The sequence below is a fragment of the Saccostrea cucullata genome, unplaced genomic scaffold (assembly GCF_032062105.1).
Source record: "Saccostrea cucullata isolate Sc308-1 unplaced genomic scaffold, CSIRO_AGI_Scuc_v1 ctg11824, whole genome shotgun sequence".
Taxonomy (NCBI): domain Eukaryota; kingdom Metazoa; phylum Mollusca; class Bivalvia; order Ostreida; family Ostreidae; genus Saccostrea; species Saccostrea cuccullata.
This window is the reverse complement of record NW_026922667.1, coordinates 328-19,959: the sequence shown is the minus strand read 5'-3', so window position 1 is coordinate 19,959 and position 19,632 is coordinate 328. Positions and strand designations below refer to the sequence as shown.

At 33.2% G+C, this 19,632-nt stretch overlaps 1 protein-coding gene across 1 annotated transcript; it reads left to right on the top strand.

The window, feature by feature from the left end:
- Window positions 1-1,691: 1,691 nt before the first annotated feature.
- On the top strand, window positions 1,692-14,146 carry LOC134262180 (uncharacterized; the record flags this gene model as incomplete). The annotated part of the gene is made up of 6 exons (XM_062744571.1): window positions 1,692-1,799; window positions 6,198-6,374; window positions 8,881-9,011; window positions 9,555-9,621; window positions 13,596-13,680; window positions 13,795-14,146. Coding segments are annotated over 6 exons (920 nt in total), but the record flags the coding sequence as incomplete, so codon positions are not given.
- Window positions 14,147-19,632: the final 5,486 nt, after the last annotated feature.

The window sequence follows — 19,632 nt, the reverse complement described above, 5'->3', positions numbered from 1 at the left end:
TTGCGTTAAGGTATTGGATAAAAAAAGATCTTAATTTGTAACAAAAAAAACACTCTCAAATCAGCAGGAAATTATATTAAGGGAGACTGCTTCTTGATAGGGAAATGATTTTAAGAAGAAAAGGAAATTGTTTAACAACACACGACACCTTTGTCACTGCGGGCCGCAGTGGAAGAACACTTAACTAGACTAGTAAAGAGATTGTGAGATGACTTGTATTATGGCATTCATCTCTAGGACATTTAAGTTTGTAGACCTCTCAAGATAAATATGCATAGAATTTTATTATTCGTTAGGTTTGCGTATTAAGACTCAGTGCTGTATAGGCAAGTTAAATATTTGGGTTTGTTTTTTCATGTATATCTACGTAATGATTCTCATTTTAAAATATTCAAGCCTATCTTTTTTTTTTGAATACGGCAGAAGAAAGCCAGTACATATACCGACTTTCACTGTAAATAATTATTTATAAAGAATTTGAGAACGACGAAAAGATAACCATGATAATGACAAATGAAAAGAGGTGATATATCAAAATAATTTACAGACTAACCTTGATTAATTATCAGTTAATATACTCACCGTCAATCGAAACGCAACACCTTAATTTTAAGGTGAAAATTAGTACAAGTTATAACTATGTACCAAAAGACTGCGTTTTAGCCCTCTTAACAGAATTCAAAATTTTCCATTTTTGATAAAATTTTAACAATATTTTGAGTTTCCAAGGTTTTGAAACTGTTAATCATAAGTTTGTACTAAAAGGCCGGGAAAAAATCCCCTTTACCGGATGTATCCCTATATTTCCTCAAAATAACTGATAGCAAGAACGGGGGATGTTTTAAGAGTTATGTGTTACCTGCTAAAGTTTAATGATAACATTAGAAATGAATATATTTAGGTAAAAAGTAAATTTACAAAAAAGTAATGCTCCATTTAAACATATAATGTTATTTTTAGACCTTAGAAAGAAACAAATACCCAGTAAATCTTAAAACATCCCCCCTTCTGACCATTTAATGAAAACGTGCTGGTCCGCCATATACAACAAATGCAGCCCGATTTCTACCATGCATTAAGTTTATTAATGTCTCAATCTGAGCGAAATTAATATTCTTGGGCATTTTTAAACACATGACTTTCAGATATTGTGGTCGAATTTTCTCTAGCCTGGCGTAGTGTAGCAACTTTTGGTCTTCCGGTCAAGAAACTTTTATTTATCCTATTGAAACATATGAGCCTGATGAGTCGTGATATAGTGTACATTTGCATCTGAAGCTCTTTTTTTCTTTATTTTGAGAATTTCCAGCATAAGCAATAACATTCAGTCATTTTGAGGAAATATAGGCATCACATCCAGATGTGAGAAAGAAGGATTTTTTCCCGGCCTTTTAGTACAATACTTATGATTAGCAGTTTCAAAACCTTGGTAACCCAAAATATTGTTAAAATTTTATCAAAAATGTAAAATTTTGAATTCTTAAAAGAGCTAAAAAGCAACTTCCGGTAATGGAAAGAAATTCATTCAACCTTTAGAAAGATGATTTGGCACAGTAAAAGATGTCCTAACTTTTTTGGTACATAGTTATAACCTGTATATAATTTTCACCCTAAAATTAAGGTGTTGCGTTTCTATTGACAGTGAGTATAGTTTCACCTCTTACAAATTGATAAATACTTACTTTTTAAAGCTGTTAAACTCGATGAAGAAAAGCAGTGTGTTGCAATCGCATGCAAGGATTCGACCTTAAAAGCTCGGGACTGTATGGACACTTTGAAGATGTTCTGCAATTCTACAGGTAGGTTCAACATGTAAAGCGTTCTATAGTATAACCCCATCTATGTATGTATAAATTATGTTATATGAAAAATAAATCTTTACACATATTTTTTCTTTGAAATGAAAATAGAGCATGAATATATATACTTGTCAAAATTTCTAAGTCCCCACTTTTATTATTTTAAGTATTCAAAAACCTTAACATAAATTAATTAGTTGTTCACAATTTTGACTTACATTTTCAATGATTATATGTTTTCGGGTGTACATGTATCTTTCATTTATTTAAATTTACATGTGTTCTCCATCTTTATTTGTTTACCAAAAAATAAAAAAGCTTGTTTAAAATGTCCTGTATGTACGAACGACAACGTGCAAGTGAAGTTGACATGGTCCAAGCTGGTGGTATTAATGGAGAGTTGTATTTCCTTCCTTTGTATTTTTTAATGTTTTTTAAAACCTTTAAAATACCGTCAGGAAGATGCACAAAGCATATTTGTTTTCCTTATAATCATTAAAATTTGCTAGATTTTCAACAAATACCACTAATCCAGCCTAAGGTTTAACCGGAAATTTACTAAAACCGGAACCGGAAGTGCCCATGGTCAAGGCGTATACACGTTCTGCAAACGCATCAACAGGGCTACTGCATAAGAATTACTCACTATAATTGTGGAAGAAACCTATCTGCACGTGCAATTTCTTTGCACTCATTAAAAATTAATTAATGTCTCCTTAATTGTCCAAATTATAAAAAAAAAAATGGAAGAGGGGGAATGCGTGTAAGTAGACCTTATAAACTGTAGGTTTAATATTGTCGGGTAAAATAAAAAATAAAATAATTTCTGCAAGTTTCAATGTCATCCACATCTCAACCCTATAGAACATGAATGGGACAAGATCGACCGCAGAGTGAGACCTTTCCAATAGCAGAATCTAGTTGAACTATAGAGGACGACCTAGTCCATACATGGAATAACCTTCAATAAAGATCTTTCTTAATGTTGGGAACTCTTTGAGAAACAGTTATCTTGATCTTAATTCGTTTGAATGGAGGATAAAAGCGCTATCGAACGTTGCGATTTTTTAATTCTAGGGTGCCTTAACTTTTTTGCATTTTGTGTTAGTGCCCTTTAATAAAATTAGATTAAGTGAAAAAAAAAAATGTTTTGCTTCTTTTTATTTTGTATAGTTATCAATATATATTGTCGTAATTATTTAGTATAAAAGCAGTGTAAAATAAACATTTACCTGGGGACTTAGAAATTTTGACTAGTATATATATATATATATATATATATATATATATATATATATATATATATATATATATATATATATATATATATATATATATATATAATATATATATATATAATAGTCAAAATTTCTAAGTCCCCAAGCAAGTTTATGCTTTACACCGCTCTTATATTCAATTATTTTAACAGGATAATTTAATAAGTTTACAAAATAAAAACGTATCAATACACTTTTTTCTCACTTTATTTATTTTATTGAAGCACTTTAACACAATATGCAGAAATGTTTAGGCATCTTAGAATTAAAAAATTCACAACGTTAGACACTGCGTTATCCTCCATTCCAACGAATTCACAGAAAGACAACCGTTCCTCAAAGAGTTAACTCTATTGAAGAAAAATTCTTTATTGAAGGTTTTTCCATGTGGAGACTAGGTCATCCTCTAGTTCCACTAGATTCTGTTGCTGGAAAGGCTGTCTCAACTCCAGTTTATCTTCTTCCATACATGTTCGTTAGGGTTGAGATTAGGATGACAATGGGCTTACCGAAGGTGCCTGTGCCTTGCTTACAAAAATCACATAATGTCTTATTACATGTACATGTGTAGCCTACTCATCCAGTTTGACATTGAGGAGAGGGCACTTCCGGTTCCGGTTTCATTGATTTTTCCGGAAAAACTCTGGGATGATTAAGTTGTGTATGTTGAAAATCTAGGGATTTCTAATAATTAGAAGGAATTGAGAAATACTTTGTGGATTTTTCGGGCGATAAATATGAAGGTTTTAAGTAAAATAAAGTCATACAGTAAAAGGAAACAGAATTGTCGTCAACTACGACCAGCTTGGGCCATTTCAACTTCACTTTTACATTCTTGTGTGGACATTCACCGCATTTAAATCAAACTTTTTACTTGTTTTTCTTTTGTCAATTGAATATGGAGAACACATGAAAGTAAAAAATATGAAGAATACACCCCACAAACATATGGAATTCGAACTTCATGCTTCTTAACAAAAACGGTCATGGTCGAGTAATTACACATTCGATTATATATATATATATATATGTGTGTGTGTGTGTGTGTGTGTGTGTGTGTGTGTGTGTGTGTGTGTGTGTGTGTGTGTGTGTGTGTGTGTGTGTGTGTGTGTGTGTGTGTGTGTGTGTGTGTGTGTGTGTGTGTGTGTGTGTGTGTGTGTGTGTGTGTGTGTGTGTGTGTGTGTGTGTGTGTGTGTGTGTGTGTGTGTGTGTGTGTGTGTGTGTGTGTGTGTGTGTGTGTGTGTGTGTGTGTGTGTGTGTGTGTGTGTGTGTGTGTGTGTGTGTGTGTGTGTGTGTGTGTGTGTGTGTGTGTGTGTGTGTGTGTGTGTGTGTGTGTGTGTGTGTGTGTGTGTGTGTGTGTGTGTGTGTGTGTGTGTGTGTGTGTGTGTGTGTGTGTGTGTGTGTGTGTGTGTGTGTGTGTGTGTGTGTGTGTGTGTGTGTGTGTGTGTGTGTGTGTGTGTGTGTGTGTGTGTGTGTGTGTGTGTGTGTGTGTGTGTGTGTGTGTGTGTGTGTGTGTGTGTGTGTGTGTGTGTGTGTGTGTGTGTGTGTGTGTGTGTGTGTGTGTGTGTGTGTGTGTGTGTGTGTGTGTGTGTGTGTGTGTGTGTGTGTGTGTGTGTGTGTGTGTGTGTGTGTGTGTGTGTGTGTGTGTGTGTGTGTGTGTGTGTGTGTGTGTGTGTGTGTGTGTGTGTGTGTGTGTGTGTGTGTGTGTGTGTGTGTGTGTGTGTGTGTGTGTGTGTGTGTGTGTGTGTGTGTGTGTGTGTGTGTGTGTGTGTGTGTGTGTGTGTGTGTGTGTGTGTGTGTGTGTGTGTGTGTGTGTGTGTGTGTGTGTGTGTGTGTGTGTGTGTGTGTGTGTGTGTGTGTGTGTGTGTGTGTGTGTGTGTGTGTGTGTGTGTGTGTGTGTGTGTGTGTGTGTGTGTGTGTGTGTGTGTGTGTGTGTGTGTGTGTGTGTGTGTGTGTGTGTGTGTGTGTGTGTGTGTGTGTGTGTGTGTGTGTGTGTGTGTGTGTGTGTGTGTGTGTGTGTGTGTGTGTGTGTGTGTGTGTGTGTGTGTGTGTGTGTGTGTGTGTGTGTGTGTGTGTGTGTGTGTGTGTGTGTGTGTGTGTGTGTGTGTGTGTGTGTGTGTGTGTGTGTGTGTGTGTGTGTGTGTGTGTGTGTGTGTGTGTGTGTGTGTGTGTGTGTGTGTGTGTGTGTGTGTGTGTGTGTGTGTGTGTGTGTGTGTGTGTGTGTGTGTGTGTGTGTGTGTGTGTGTGTGTGTGTGTGTGTGTGTGTGTGTGTGTGTGTGTGTGTGTGTGTGTGTGTGTGTGTGTGTGTGTGTGTGTGTGTGTGTGTGTGTGTGTGTGTGTGTGTGTGTGTGTGTGTGTGTGTGTGTGTGCGTGTGCGTGTGTGTGTGCGTGTGCGTGTGCGTGTGCGTGTGCGTGTGCGTGTGTGTGTGAGTGTGTGTGTGTGAAATCCCTATGACCGATCCCCCTCTCTCTCTCTAAAGGTCAAAATGTGTTTTGTTTGACACTTGATGATAATCATGGTTTTCGCTGCACTTCTTGATTATACTTAATAATTCCTGACTGTATGGTTAAAAATGCGTGCTAAAACGTTGTATGAAATGAAATATATCATTTCAAAGAGAGGTTTTTGAGATTATGCATTGAAATGTTATAGCATATTCAACTCCAAAATTCATTGAGTATTCATTGAGTATATTTTTCACCAGAATCGCACTCATTTACACTTTCAATGGAAAAATTTCTTTTTTAACCTATACCTTAATTGCAAAGACGCCAAAGATTTGTTGTTTGCCATCTTCTTACCTTTGAAGTATATTCCATGAAACATTGAATTTAGTTTCCAGGCCATTTGCTAACAATAAATGCATGTGTGAAACAAAACATGAAATAAATTTAATCGTTTGTTGACTTTCTTTTTTATCTTTGGAGGTTTAATTTTGTAATCTTTACGCTACTCTGAAAATTCAAACAACTTCCCAATGAATATTTGAGAAAAATCAATTGCAAGAGATAAGACTAACAGACTGAATGTGCACCCTCATAGAAAAATTAAATTCTAAAAAAAAGAATAAACAAAGAATAAATTATGCAATAATGATTTTATCAAATGAATGTATTTTAGAAATCACCACTTCAAAAATGATATGGAGAGAATCACTTGACGAATGTAAATCATCGTATGGATTATATGCTATTGGACATAGTGATTCGTCATACCTTAATTTAAGATGTCCGACAGCGAAATCTGAAACACTGTGGATTGGAGTTGTACAAGAAAAATACGTTTCAAAGGATAATGGTGACTTGAACATTCTTCTTTTTGTCCAAAAAAATGTAAATAACAACTTGAGTCATGTTTTAATGACTGAAATATACACGTTTCATCGCGTTTTTTAGGTCACCTGAGTAAACTCAGGTGACCTATTGCTATCCGTTTTCGTCCATCGTCGTTCGTCGTGCGTCGTCCGTCGTGCATTAACATTTGAACATTTTCAGCTTCTTCTCTGCAACCACTGAACCAGTTTCAACCAAATTTGGCACAAAGCATCTATTGGTGAAGGAGAACAAAAATTGTGAATTTCATGATCACTGCCCCCCTGGGGCCTGAGGGGTGGGGCCAAAACCACTAAAATTAATGCAATCTTTAAAAATCTTCTTCTTTACTCCTGGACATCAAGCAGTCAAACTGTTTGCATGATTGTAATCAGCAATAAGTCCTCTACCAAAATTGTGAAATTCATGGCCCTGGGGTCAGGGGTTCTAGTGCTAGGACGGGGCTAAATAAGTAGGTAGTGAAAATGCATTATTTCTTTGAAAATCTTTTTCTCTGCTCCTGGGTATTATATAAACCAAATAAGTACATAGTTATGATGAACAAGAGTGTCTCTACCAAAACTGTGAATTTTATGGCCCTAGGGTCAGGGGTTCTGGTGTTAGGGCGGGGCTCTAATGATTATATAGTGAAAATACATGAATTCTTTGAAAATCTTCTCCGCTCCTGGGTATTAAATAAACTAACTAAGTACATAGTTATAATGAGCAAGAGTGCCTCTACCAAAATTGTGAATTTTATGGCCCCAGGGTCAGGGGTTCTTGTTTTAGGGTGGGGCTCTAATGATTATATAGTGAAATGCATGATTTCTTTGAACATCTTATCCTTTGCTCCTGGTTAATATACTATTGATCTAATTACGTATTTAAGGCCAGGATTTATTTTATTTTCAGTTTTACAAACCCTCCGCTCAAGGTTTTGAATTTTCCAAAAAAAAATATTTTTTTTTCCGATTTCAAATTTCAGTCGGGATCGAGATTTCAAATTTACGAACTCGCACTTCCGGTTTAAAGATGAAACCACTGGTAAATAAAGCTAGATCTGAGAAGATAGCTTGGTTTAGTGTAAAATTCAGCGATACGAGTTTCATTCAAAACGTTTCACCCCTTCAAAGGACAAATAAAATGCTGACGACTTTGTTGCACAGTGACATGCTGGTGAGATAATTATGTATTCGTTTCAAAAGTATCTGTCTGTAAATTATTTTCCTCCCCAAGGTTTTAAACTGCCCGTGGTAGCTATTGCATATTGCTTAGGTCTCTGTTATAGCTTACAGTCTAAGCATCATTCTTCAGAAAAGGGTTGCTTATGCATCAGATGTTATGAATAAAACTATGGGAGAAGTTAAGTCAATTTGAGGAAGAAATAAACAATAACCTGAAGAAATAAAAAAAATTCAACTATTAACGTGATTAGAAGGCAAGAATATGCAAATATATACAGGCATGTAGTATCATTTGTATCAGCCAGAAAAATTTTTTTACACTTAATTGAAAAAATGTTCACCCTACTCCCCAATACTCCCTGTCTGTTTTATGATAGGAATTATAATTTTAGGCATCAAGCAGTAAATTTTAGAACAATTGTCTACACATTCACCTAACACATATTAAAAAAATGAAGATATATTTAAAGACTTTTAAAGAATTGATATTTTTAAAATATATTTTTACCAACATCACAAAATTCATATAACTGGCCCAAACTGGCAGATGATTAAATAAGCAATTAAATGTTCTACTTTCTTATTTGTAAGCATTATGTGTCCAGTGGTAAGAAGCCTATTAGAATAGCATAAAAAAAGAATGTACAAATGTTAATAATTGATTTATTAATTTTTTTTTTTATTTCTTTCTCCTTCGGGAGTTTTTTATTCTCATGTTCATAACTAAACCTAAACATAAAAAAATGCTGGCCTTATAATGAAGAAAGGGGCCTCTTTCAAAATAGATAATTTCGGGCCGCTGGGTCAGGGGTACCAGGGGGTTCTTTCACTAAAAATAAATTAATGCTTTGAAATCTGCCCTTTGATAAGCAATGGTGCCTCCTTTAAAATTTGTGAATTTCATGGCTTTTGGATTAAAACACGAGCCAAATACAATCGCTGGAAAGTTGTTACATGATACTCAGGTGACCTATAAGGCCCGTGGGCCTCTTGTTTTATCTAGTTTTCACAAACTGAAGATGGGATTTGATGTGAAGTAAAAGAAATAATTGTATAGATTGATAAGAATTGTTTCAGATAGGCAGAATTTTAACATCAAAGACGATTTACATTTTTTTCTAGAAATTTATCATTAGCATCATTTTCAATGAAATAAGGCCAAAATATATACAAATTCAGGCATCCATTTGGTAATTGTATCATCTGTCCCTCAATTTATTTACGTACTAATATAGTTACACTCATATACCTTAGATATTTGTATAAAATAACAAGGTACATGAACTTTGTCTTATTTTGTTTTCTAAGGACATAACATCCATGACAAGAAATTGTACTTACGATGTCAAAAGTGCAAAACAGGTGATTGTGCATATGAAAAATGTTCCACAGATATAAAAAGCGATGTATTTTGCTCCTCTGTAATAACTTCTGGACAGGTAAGGCAAAGCTTCATATAGTAGAAGATACCTGTGGTACATGTTAATATCCGCTTCGTATTATCACCACTTACGTTTATATGTTTATTAATCTTTGAAGAAAAAAAATGGAAAAGTCCGAATGTGGCCAATGGGGTTCTTTTTTATTTGATCTTGTATATGGATTTTTTTTTTTTTTTGGGGGGGGGGGGGTTGGAAACCTTAAAATTTGTCTGAGTTAGCCTGGGTTTGCACTTGTCAAAAAAAATTATCAATTTGATCGTTTCTTAATTTTAAAATTTAAACAAATCTATTTTGATCTTTGATAAAAACAAAATTTGAGAAAGGACGTTACTTGATTCATGATGTATCGATATTTTCCAATCATTATAAAAAATATTCAGTTTTTATATAATCATCATCAATTGAGCCGTTTCAATTATTTTTTGTGTATATTACATTATTTTTTTAGAAGTACTTTTATTATGGAATATATTATGTATTTAAAAGCCCGATTATTACTTTACAGATATTTTATTTATAGAAAAAGGTTTTATTCTATAGGAATTTACACCGAAATATTATATGGAAGTGGTCTCTGCAACAGAATCAACATCTGGTAATAAAAATAGTATGTACTCTCCTGTACTCTCCTGTCATAATACGCACCCTGTAAGGTATCGCAACCCCTAAATGTGTTTATATTAAATGGTGATTTACTGAGTGAATTTTACATATATTCGAGGTTTTATTGAAAATCTTATAAATGAAAATGATTGATTGATTGATTGTATATTGTTTAACGTCCCTCTCTAGAATTTTACTCATATGGAGTCGCCTAAAAATGAAAATGAAGATCATCAGATCGTCTAGATTAATTCATATATTTAACTTTCAGTTAGAGCACTTGTTTCCGTTCAATAAACAGAACATATTAGTCATTGATTCTTTCTTAAAAAATGTAAAAGAGTTGAGATTTTTAGATTACATCTAAAGACAACTTTCTTTCATTGTGCGTTCTGCTAGACAAACAAAATGAATTCTCGAATGTAAAAAAGTATAAATTCATGTATAATACGTTGTATTTCCATTAGTAAACGCTTCAGAATTAGAGGCGCATTTGGTCGTCTGACTGGGACGGCATGGTATTGCATAGTATGAAACATGCCAAACTCAGCTCAATGGGAACTTTCGGCTCAATCTTCTAAAAGAACCGTGACGGACATATTATCTCGTATTTGTACCATTAGATAATTATATACATTTTATGTTAATTCTGTGTTGAAGGAACCCAATCTTTATTGATTTCAGGGAAGCAATGCTCATCGTTTTAGCATTATTACCTACAAGGACAGTGGTTCTGTCTTAATAGAAATGCCATGGCACAGAAAAATAATCATATTTACATTGTATTAACAATTGAATGTTGCTTTATGTCGTTTGAGAAATGTTCACCAGATAAAGATGTGAAATGTAACAAATTTTTCATTGACTCCAACCTTTTTTGTATATAAAATCTTATTTTTTTTAGTATAGTACCTTTACTTATTAACTGAAGACTTCGCAAAGGAACAATCACTAGCCATTAAATGCCTTATTTTTTGTCCGAGCAACGGGAATGAGAATTGAACCTTTTGGGTCTAAAACATTCGAGCAGAAAATCAATTAATTAGGGCTCACTTTAGCGTTAGACCATAAATACCATATGGATGGAATTTTTTGCGAGATGCAAATTTAGCGATTTCCTTTCGCTATATAATAAATAATTTTATCTGTTTTACAATGCATATGAAAGAAGCTATTAAAAATAAAATGTAATTGATTTAGCAATATTCAATTCTAGCGATCTTAGTACTCTCACTAATTATGCCAAAATCAAATCCTCCCTTAAAATTCTGTTTATACGGTATTCTGATATTTCTGACTATATGCATAATGAAAGGCGCCGTTGAAAATCTTCAAAGGTTTTATTGAGCGCCTTTAAAAAGGACAGAGACTTGATTTTTATATATACATTTAAGTATTAGATTAAAAAAAAAAATTAATCAAAAGTATTGTTTAACATGTGGAATAAATGAAACCAAACCCAACCGATATAACTCATTTTAGGTACATGTACCGGTATATATTTGCTGTATGTACTAGAATACATGTAATTGTTCTACTATTATCACCTCAATTTTATTCCATCGCAAGGAAAAAAAAACGTAAATCTTTTCAACAACTGATACACAACTTTGTAAGCTCGAAATATACGTCTAAACTGTAGTTCTAAAATGAGATTTTCATACATAAATGTTCAACATGTAATGCATTCATCAATAAATACACAAATAAAAATCAGATACATATTATGAAATAATATCCTTAAATATAATTTTAACTTTATACATTTCTCAGCTGCATAAGTTTTGAATTTTGTAAAAAGCATAACTGCACTTAACGTAGTTGCAATGTAGCCCTTTACGAAATTTGAATCTGATGTTTGCTGGAGAGGGCTACAATGCCACACCATCTCCGTATTAAATAGATATTTATGAATACGGGTGACTGCAGGCAAAATAATATTTTTTACATTCAATTTACTTCTAAAAAGACGAAATCTTTATTTACTGTCAACAACATACCCCGTTTAACGCGAAGACTAGATAAAATAGAATAAAACGGGGTGTTTACCAGTCACTGTTCCAAGCAGGTATGTTACAACACACTTTGAAAACAAAGTCCAAAGTGCGTTAAATTTGGGACCAAATCAACGCACTTTGAAAAAAAAAAATGTCTTTTCAAAGTGCGTTATTCTTGCAAATCTTAGGTATGATAAAAAATAGAACCTGTTGTATAACTTTTCGGCGATAAGGTCACTTCAGGATGTAAAAGTGAGCGATTTTGATTTTTGCATTCTTTGAAAATTCTTTCTCTCTTAAAAGTTTTCTGTACTTTTTTTTCCAGTTTGCAAGCATTTTATGTAAAGTATTTTTTTTTAAGTTTTCAACGTCATACCAGTTATGCAAATACAATGTACATATGTTTGGGTGTAACATAGGCATCAGTACCGGGAGGGTGAGGGTTGGGGTTGGGCTTATAGGCACACGAATGTTTTGCAAAGATAAATATAATATATGCATGGAAAAGTGGGACATACCTTGGAGGGGGGGGGGGTCTTTCAATTTGCTTCCGACGGCTTTGTATAAAAAAAATGGATTTGGACTAAGAGACCCTTTAATCGTCTTCTCCTTGTTCTCAATGAGGTTAAATGAGTAAATGTAAATTAAAAAGTTTTTAGAAAGATATAATTATTACAAATTGATTCTCTCAATTACTGAAATCTAAGTCTAGAATTTTTTCAAAGTGCGTTAAATTTCCTCATGGTAAAAAATGTTGATGTACACTCTTAATGCACTTTGAATTTTTTTTTTCGAAGTGCGTTGGGTGTCCAAAATTTTCGCGTTGATTTTGTCCCAATTTTAACGCATTTCTGAATGTTTTTCAAAGTGCGCAATTTTTTCAAAGTACGTTGACACACAGCTATTACAGGTCAAGCGGGATGCGCTGACAATAGATCTTGAAATTAAGAATATAATATTCAATTTGTAATAAAGCAAATATCGGCATTTATAAATAATTGTGATCATGGAGAAAACGATCATATCCATTTATGCCTGCTGTTCAATCCAATTCATTGGATAGATATATTTTAAACTAAATACTTGTGATGAATATCATCACTAATATTGATAATTAAAACCATTCAATGTATTATATTTTTTTGGTACAAAGCAATATGCAGGTTTAAAATATGGGAATTCCCAAAGATGCGTTCATATAAAAAATAAAGTCTGACTTGCTGTCCATAAAATGTATGAAGGTCAGTGAATACGACTGACAAATATATGTATGGCCATGGGTCGTTCTGTATATTTCTGATCGATTTATGTCTTTTTTTCTAAAATGATGGTTGACTATTTCACGTGTTCGAGCATATTGTCCTAGTAAGCGCAAATCATGCTACCAAAAAGTTACTTGACGGTATTTAGTATTCACAATTTTATCTGAGGAAAGACATCACAAGATGAATGATAATACTGTAAACTCACATATTTCCATGGGGTAAATCTTTGTGGATGAAGCATTGTTGAATTTTAATGCATGTGATGTATCGGAATTTATGTCATTCTTAAATGAATCCTTCTTTCTTTCATTTGATTTAATAATTGTCTGACTGTAATAAACAATTTTAGATCATTTAAATTTAGAAACATAAAAAGGATCTTTGTGTTAAAGAACAAACCTTCATAAACCCTCAATTTTTCTTTGCTTGACTACAGTTTGTTTTGATTTTTTTTTCGAAACACATGACTTAGCTATAGATAATCCAAAAAATAAATCAGGCCTAAAATTAAAACGGGCTCGCAAGGCCTGAATCATAAAGTACAACATTCATTTCATTTGTGTGTGAGAGAGGGTGTTTGAGGAGGGGAGGTGTGTATGTGTATGTGAGAGAGTGAGAGGGTGTGAGGGTGTGTGTGTGTGAGAGAGAGAGCTAGAAAAAAAAAAGAGAGAGGTGTATGTGTTCTCTAATTAGTATTTTTCTTGATTTTTTTAAAGATGGAATCCACTCTATAATCGTTCCTGTTGTTGTTGGAATTATTGTTATTATTGTAGCTGTATTCGTTCTAGTTCGCTTTCAAATGTGAGTACAATCATGTATATTGAAATCATGAATCTCAAAGTATTTTTGTGCAGTAAAATTTACATATAGTGCAATTTAAAAAAAAAACACTCTACCACTCTTGTGTTCATTTAGGAAAAAGGCAGACTGCTTCACACGAGCAACTGTTGATAAAGAGATACCAGATTCAGAAGAAAAAGATGAGCCTGCTTCAAAGCTATGTCAGTATCTAGGGAAGCTATGTTGCTCTCGATCATGTAGTGATGTTTCGGAGACGGACGCTGATAATGCAATCCCAATATATGCAATCAGTGATGACGGCTGCTATGATACTTTTGATTGGAAAAATGAGAGGAAGCAAGAAACAGGTAACATTTATGACCATGCTCCTGGCAAAGATAACGGTGAAGAATCTTTTTATGACTCAACCACAGACAACCGTTTGAAGGATGACCTTGTAGAGGATACATATGATAAAGTTCCGTAAACTTTATCTAGGTTAAAATATCCAGTCGACATGAGATTTATAATGAATACTATTGACGACGAGGAACTAGCATAATATCCAGTTTATAAATTATCTTTTATATTACAGTGTATAATATAAAGTGTATACTAAGTAAACTTTAAAAAAACATTCATGTACTAGGAAGCTACCAATTATCGGACGACAATATTAAAACAGGTATGATTTCAGCATAAAAAATATTCTATTTGTAAATGTTTCATGAAGAAAGAAAGACTGTATGTATCTGAGAAACTATTGAAAAAAAACGTATTGAACTGTAAGTTATACATCTGAAGAACTTTAAACACGTTACCATATTTATTTTCTAATGCAATGCCATAACTAATGTCTATGTTTTAGTGCAAATTTCTAAAGATACCGATCTTCAGGGATAAATTCTACAAAATGTGTACTGATTAATTGTGCCAAAGTGTCAAAGTCAACTAAATTTTTTTTTATTTTGCATAATATTTATTTTTACAAAACAATAACCTGATTACAAGTTTGTGATTCTGCTTCATGTGTCCCAAAGTCATTTAAAGAAAAATGTTTACCTGTTTACACCTGCAATACTCAATAAAGTTGATAATTATCTAATTTATTTCAATGTAAATAGAAAGTGTAAATTATTATGAATCCAATGATATATGATATATGATACATTTAAATTATTTTTGTTTTCCTAAATCAATTTGAAATAAGGAATATTTATCAATGAATTATGAAAACAGAGATGCCATGATGCAATGTGATAATTGTTTACCTGTGCTTTTATTTTTAGTGCAAAACTTAATATTTTTTAAATCTAGTATTCCAAATAAATTATCTGTTGTGTACAATGTTTTTCATAAAGTTATCTATGTTGAAAATTTTCCAAAATCAATTTTTTTTATATGTTAACAAGAAAATTTTTTTGTTTACCTGTGTTCACCTGGAAAAACTTTTTGTACATGAGTCTGTTCTTTTCTTCTTTTACCTTACCTTTTTTCCTTCTCTTTCCTTTTCTCTTCTTGATCTTTGTCTCTTTCTTTTCTTCTTCCATCTGGTTTTCCCTCTTCTTTTCTCCCCCCTTCCTGCTCTGATTCTTTTGATGCCAGTGAGTTTTGAGGTTTGTGTAGATATCTATTACTTTCCATCTTCTGTCATCCTGAGTTTTCTCCTAACTGCACTTTCAAACCAATTAAGAAAACTTAATTTCAAAATATGAGATTTAAAATTTAGTTTTAAGTAAAAAAAAATCAGCACCATTTAAGAATTGAAGAGATCTATGATTTGGGCCGTATATCAATTCTTTCTTCAGCATTCTTTTAAGAAAGGAAAGAAATATCAGAAGTATACGTACTTGAAATCGACCTACTTGAATGACTTTAAATATATGCAATCTGCTAGGACTGATATGCTAAAAATAATAGGATGCAGCTAAAAACTGTATCAAAAAAAAAAAAAAAAAAAAAAAAAAAAACCAATAAGCTCATGGGTCACATCGCTCACCTAAGCACATTGACTGGGATATAAAGCAGAAATCATTTCAGTATTGAGAAGTTTAAGGGGGGGGCTGGAATTTTAAACTACCAACTACCTGATGATGCTTCCATACAACAAATGCTTTTGTTGTTTCTAAGCAGATTGATTTTTTTCCTATTTATTCATTTGACCCTTTAAAGAGTTGCTGATGCGAAATTTCACTACATTACGCCTCAACAGGGTCTTGCGTATCATATGCATTAAGGAAAGTCCTTGTACCCAAGGCTGGCTACACTGCTCTAAGTTAAATAAAAATTCGACCTAATCATCTGAAAAACGGGCATTTAAAAATGCTAATGATAATTCTTTTGCTCAGATCTCGATATCAATGAACCTACTGTATCTTAGAAATTAAGCTGCAATTGTTGTTTAGGGCAGTCTTGCACGTTTTATTTGAATGGCTGGGAGGGAGTGTTTTAACAGTCATATTTATACCCCCCGCTTGAAAAGTGGGACAGTATATAGTAAACGGGATTTCCGTCCGTCCGTCTGTTACGCTTTATCTATTATCCGCAACTCCTCTTACACTACTGAGTGAAATTTAATTAAACTTTCACAGAATCTTTATTACAGATTCCAATTGTGACCTCCTATTTTAGTTTTTTATTCGACACGTATTTTCCCGTAGCAAAACATGGACATTGCCATTATATGTTTACCTATGACTTTACATATAGAAGCTTCTGAACAACATTTGATAGGACGAGTTATTCCTCTTTACACATTACCGTAAAACAATATATAGCAACACAGGGACATTATGGGAGGAATACAAAATATACCTATTATTTTACAGTTTTTACATTGATTATTCTTTCTTTAAGATGCCCCCGTCTCACAATATACGGGTTCAAGGTAGAAGGCTGGATTATTTCCAGTTTTATAAATTGTTTAACAGTGTATAATAAAAATGTACACAGAATAAGCAGTGTTAAATAAAATCAGGCTCCTTTTTCAATAACAGCAGACAAGTTGCAAGACTACAATCACCACATGCAAAAGAAACAGTAATAAGCTGAATTAATGCTCGTGGACTTTCGAGTCTGTAAATTATAATTATTGAAAATCAATAGGTTAAACTATTTAATTTATTCTATCTGTGTAATTTTTTGTTTATTATTATTATCATTTTTGTTATTTTGTAATTTTCACATTGTAAAATAACATTTTTTATTTAATAAATTGTATGCGAAAAAAATTCTCAGTACCCAAGGAGCACTTGTCATTCCTAGTCTACCTATTTTTAAATTCCTGAAAAAAAACATTGCTTTAAAGCACCCCCATCCCAAAAAAAAATCATCATTACAACGTATGTGATGCTTATTATTCCCTCGATACTGATTCCAACGTTGATGTCTTTGGATATTTTGTGTGCTCAGAAGAGCACACATTTTTTTTTTGTCCCGAGGGACCCTTTAAGACAAAGATCTAGTAATTTGCTTTAGACAGCATTTTGGTGTTAGATCAATTATGACATCATAATCAGTTTAAACTTTCTTTTTCCCTACTCTGCGGCTTTAATAGAATTATGAAAAAACGGATTTTCATGGAATTCAGTTTGAAATCACATGACAAGTAGTCCTGATACCTATATTAAATTTGACATTTTTTTTTAAAGAAGAGGGCAAGAACATACATAGTACCGTTATCTGAAAGACTGTAGGTAATCTGGATTCATTTTCTTTGCCTGATATGGAAAAAATTCCTCCCACATTTCTGATCGGTTTTCTTAATTTTTCATTGGAATGACAGTGTAAAATATGATTTTTCATCTTGCTTATCTACAAATTATGCCCCGAAACACCATATTTGACCAAGCAAAAGTTATAAAGCACCATTACAGGAATTTATTTCTGAAATAATTAAGCGTGAATACAGTTCGATATCATCATATTTCATGAATTTCTCTTCGACGTTTTAAACCCATTTTAAGTACTGAATAGAGTCATTATTTTTATGAGGAAGTAACAAAGGTAGCATGTCAACAAATTCATTAAATTGGTTCGAGGCACAACAAAGCTGCGTCAATGACAATAGATCCCTGAAAACCACTCTAGTAATGGACTCCAGGGATGGGTACTGGACTGGTATTTACAGACTTTTTTTGTCCATAATTTCAATTTTAGATACTGCTTAATAATTACAGTAGTAAGACATTATATTAAAAATCAATAAACCGTTACTCTAATTAGTTTAAAATAATAAGACTGAAACTAATCATGAGTGAAAACAATTTTTCCAGGCCTAGTATGAGAAACATAATTAGCATTCTCTTTTTTATCAATCCTACAGTGTAAACTATTCATTTTAAAAAGATTAAAGACAGTGTATTTACAATATTTTCTTCCTAGCTTGTAACACTCCCCATTCTCTCTGAGAATAATTTATAGCTATTGTATATTCATAATTTTCTGATAACTTACACCAAAGGGGAACATGGAGCTTTGATTTTTCCAACAAAATAGGAAAGTGTCAACATTTTCTATCAATTTGATTTACATTGAAATTCGTACGTGTTTTATATTGTTAAACTTCCAGGGCATCCAATTTCTTATATTTCAGCCGATTCTTTAAGTAACAAAAACCTCAAGTCTCTGTAATCGCTGTCCTCTTTAAGATATCATAGTTTTCTACATGTAGTATTTAAATTATTTCCTTTGTATAAGAAGGATATGGAAACTACGAACAATATTCAATCTCAAAGTCCACAAAACAATACAAAATAAAAGCAGAGCAAACACGGACCCCCGAAACATCAGAGGTGGGACCAGGTGCCAAGGAGGAGTGAACATCCCCTGCCGATTGGTCACACCCGCCGTGTAGTGCCTGTCATGAACAGGTAGCAATGGAAAAAAACATCCGTTGTCAATTCAGCGCATAAACAATGGACCAATATTCAGTATGAAAATTTGTGTTCCAGATATTCAAAACTAGATCTCCTATCCTATTTTTAAGGTATGATTCATAGGGAAGCCCATTAAGAACATATAACATATTTTCGAAATAATTAAGGAGTTGTTGCAAGCTTTTACCAAGAAAAAATGTGGATTTTGGAATCAAGGTGAAATTAAAAAAAAAAATTTCTTCAGGAATCTATATAATTAAATCAGGACATCAGTTTATTTGTTTGAAAACTGGTAAACTATTAATTACATGACTAAAGATGAAGAAAAACATGTTTTGTCACATTTTCACTATAGCGGCATAAACGAGGCCTGTAAATGATCCTCATTCTTGAAATTCTTACGAAATAGAATTTCCGGTATAAAGTTTTAAAAAAAATTACAATTGCGCTCATTTTATGTAGATCTAAAAGTATATATAAACTCAGAAAGGTTAATCATTAATTCTTTAAGGTAAGGTTTGCGTGAACAGGGAGATAACTCTTGCGAATCACCAAAGCGTTTGAAACAGGCGAGTTTTAACCAGCGATGCTAAGCATCTCGGTAACGAATTTCCTCTGTCATACTTGATGTTTGTTGTCACTTAATATTGTTAGCCTTAGGACTAAAAACAAAGGACGTTTTCAGGAGAAAGTCATATAACAAATCAAAGCATAGGAATCTTAGAAGCCTTTGAGATTAGCGTGATGTATGTGGATGAACCAGTAAAGGAGGACTTGTTTATTTTCGATACGGAACGTGGCAAGGTGCACGGCCATTCCGATCAGAAGAAGGTCATTGACGCATTGTGCTGTTGTGTGTTTCTCGCTTCACCACTACACTAAAATTTTATGTGAGAATGGGAAAGAAAAAAGAAAAGACCTGAGAGTATCCTGTAAAGTATTATGCTATATGCAGTCCGAACAGGGAAGAAAAGTCACGGTGCATTTGACCATGTCGAATGATGATGTTGATAGTTTGATTGTTGATAGTATTTTCATCAGGTAATTATTTAACTATTCATTTTACTGAAAGTTATGAATGGTCTACTGACTACGG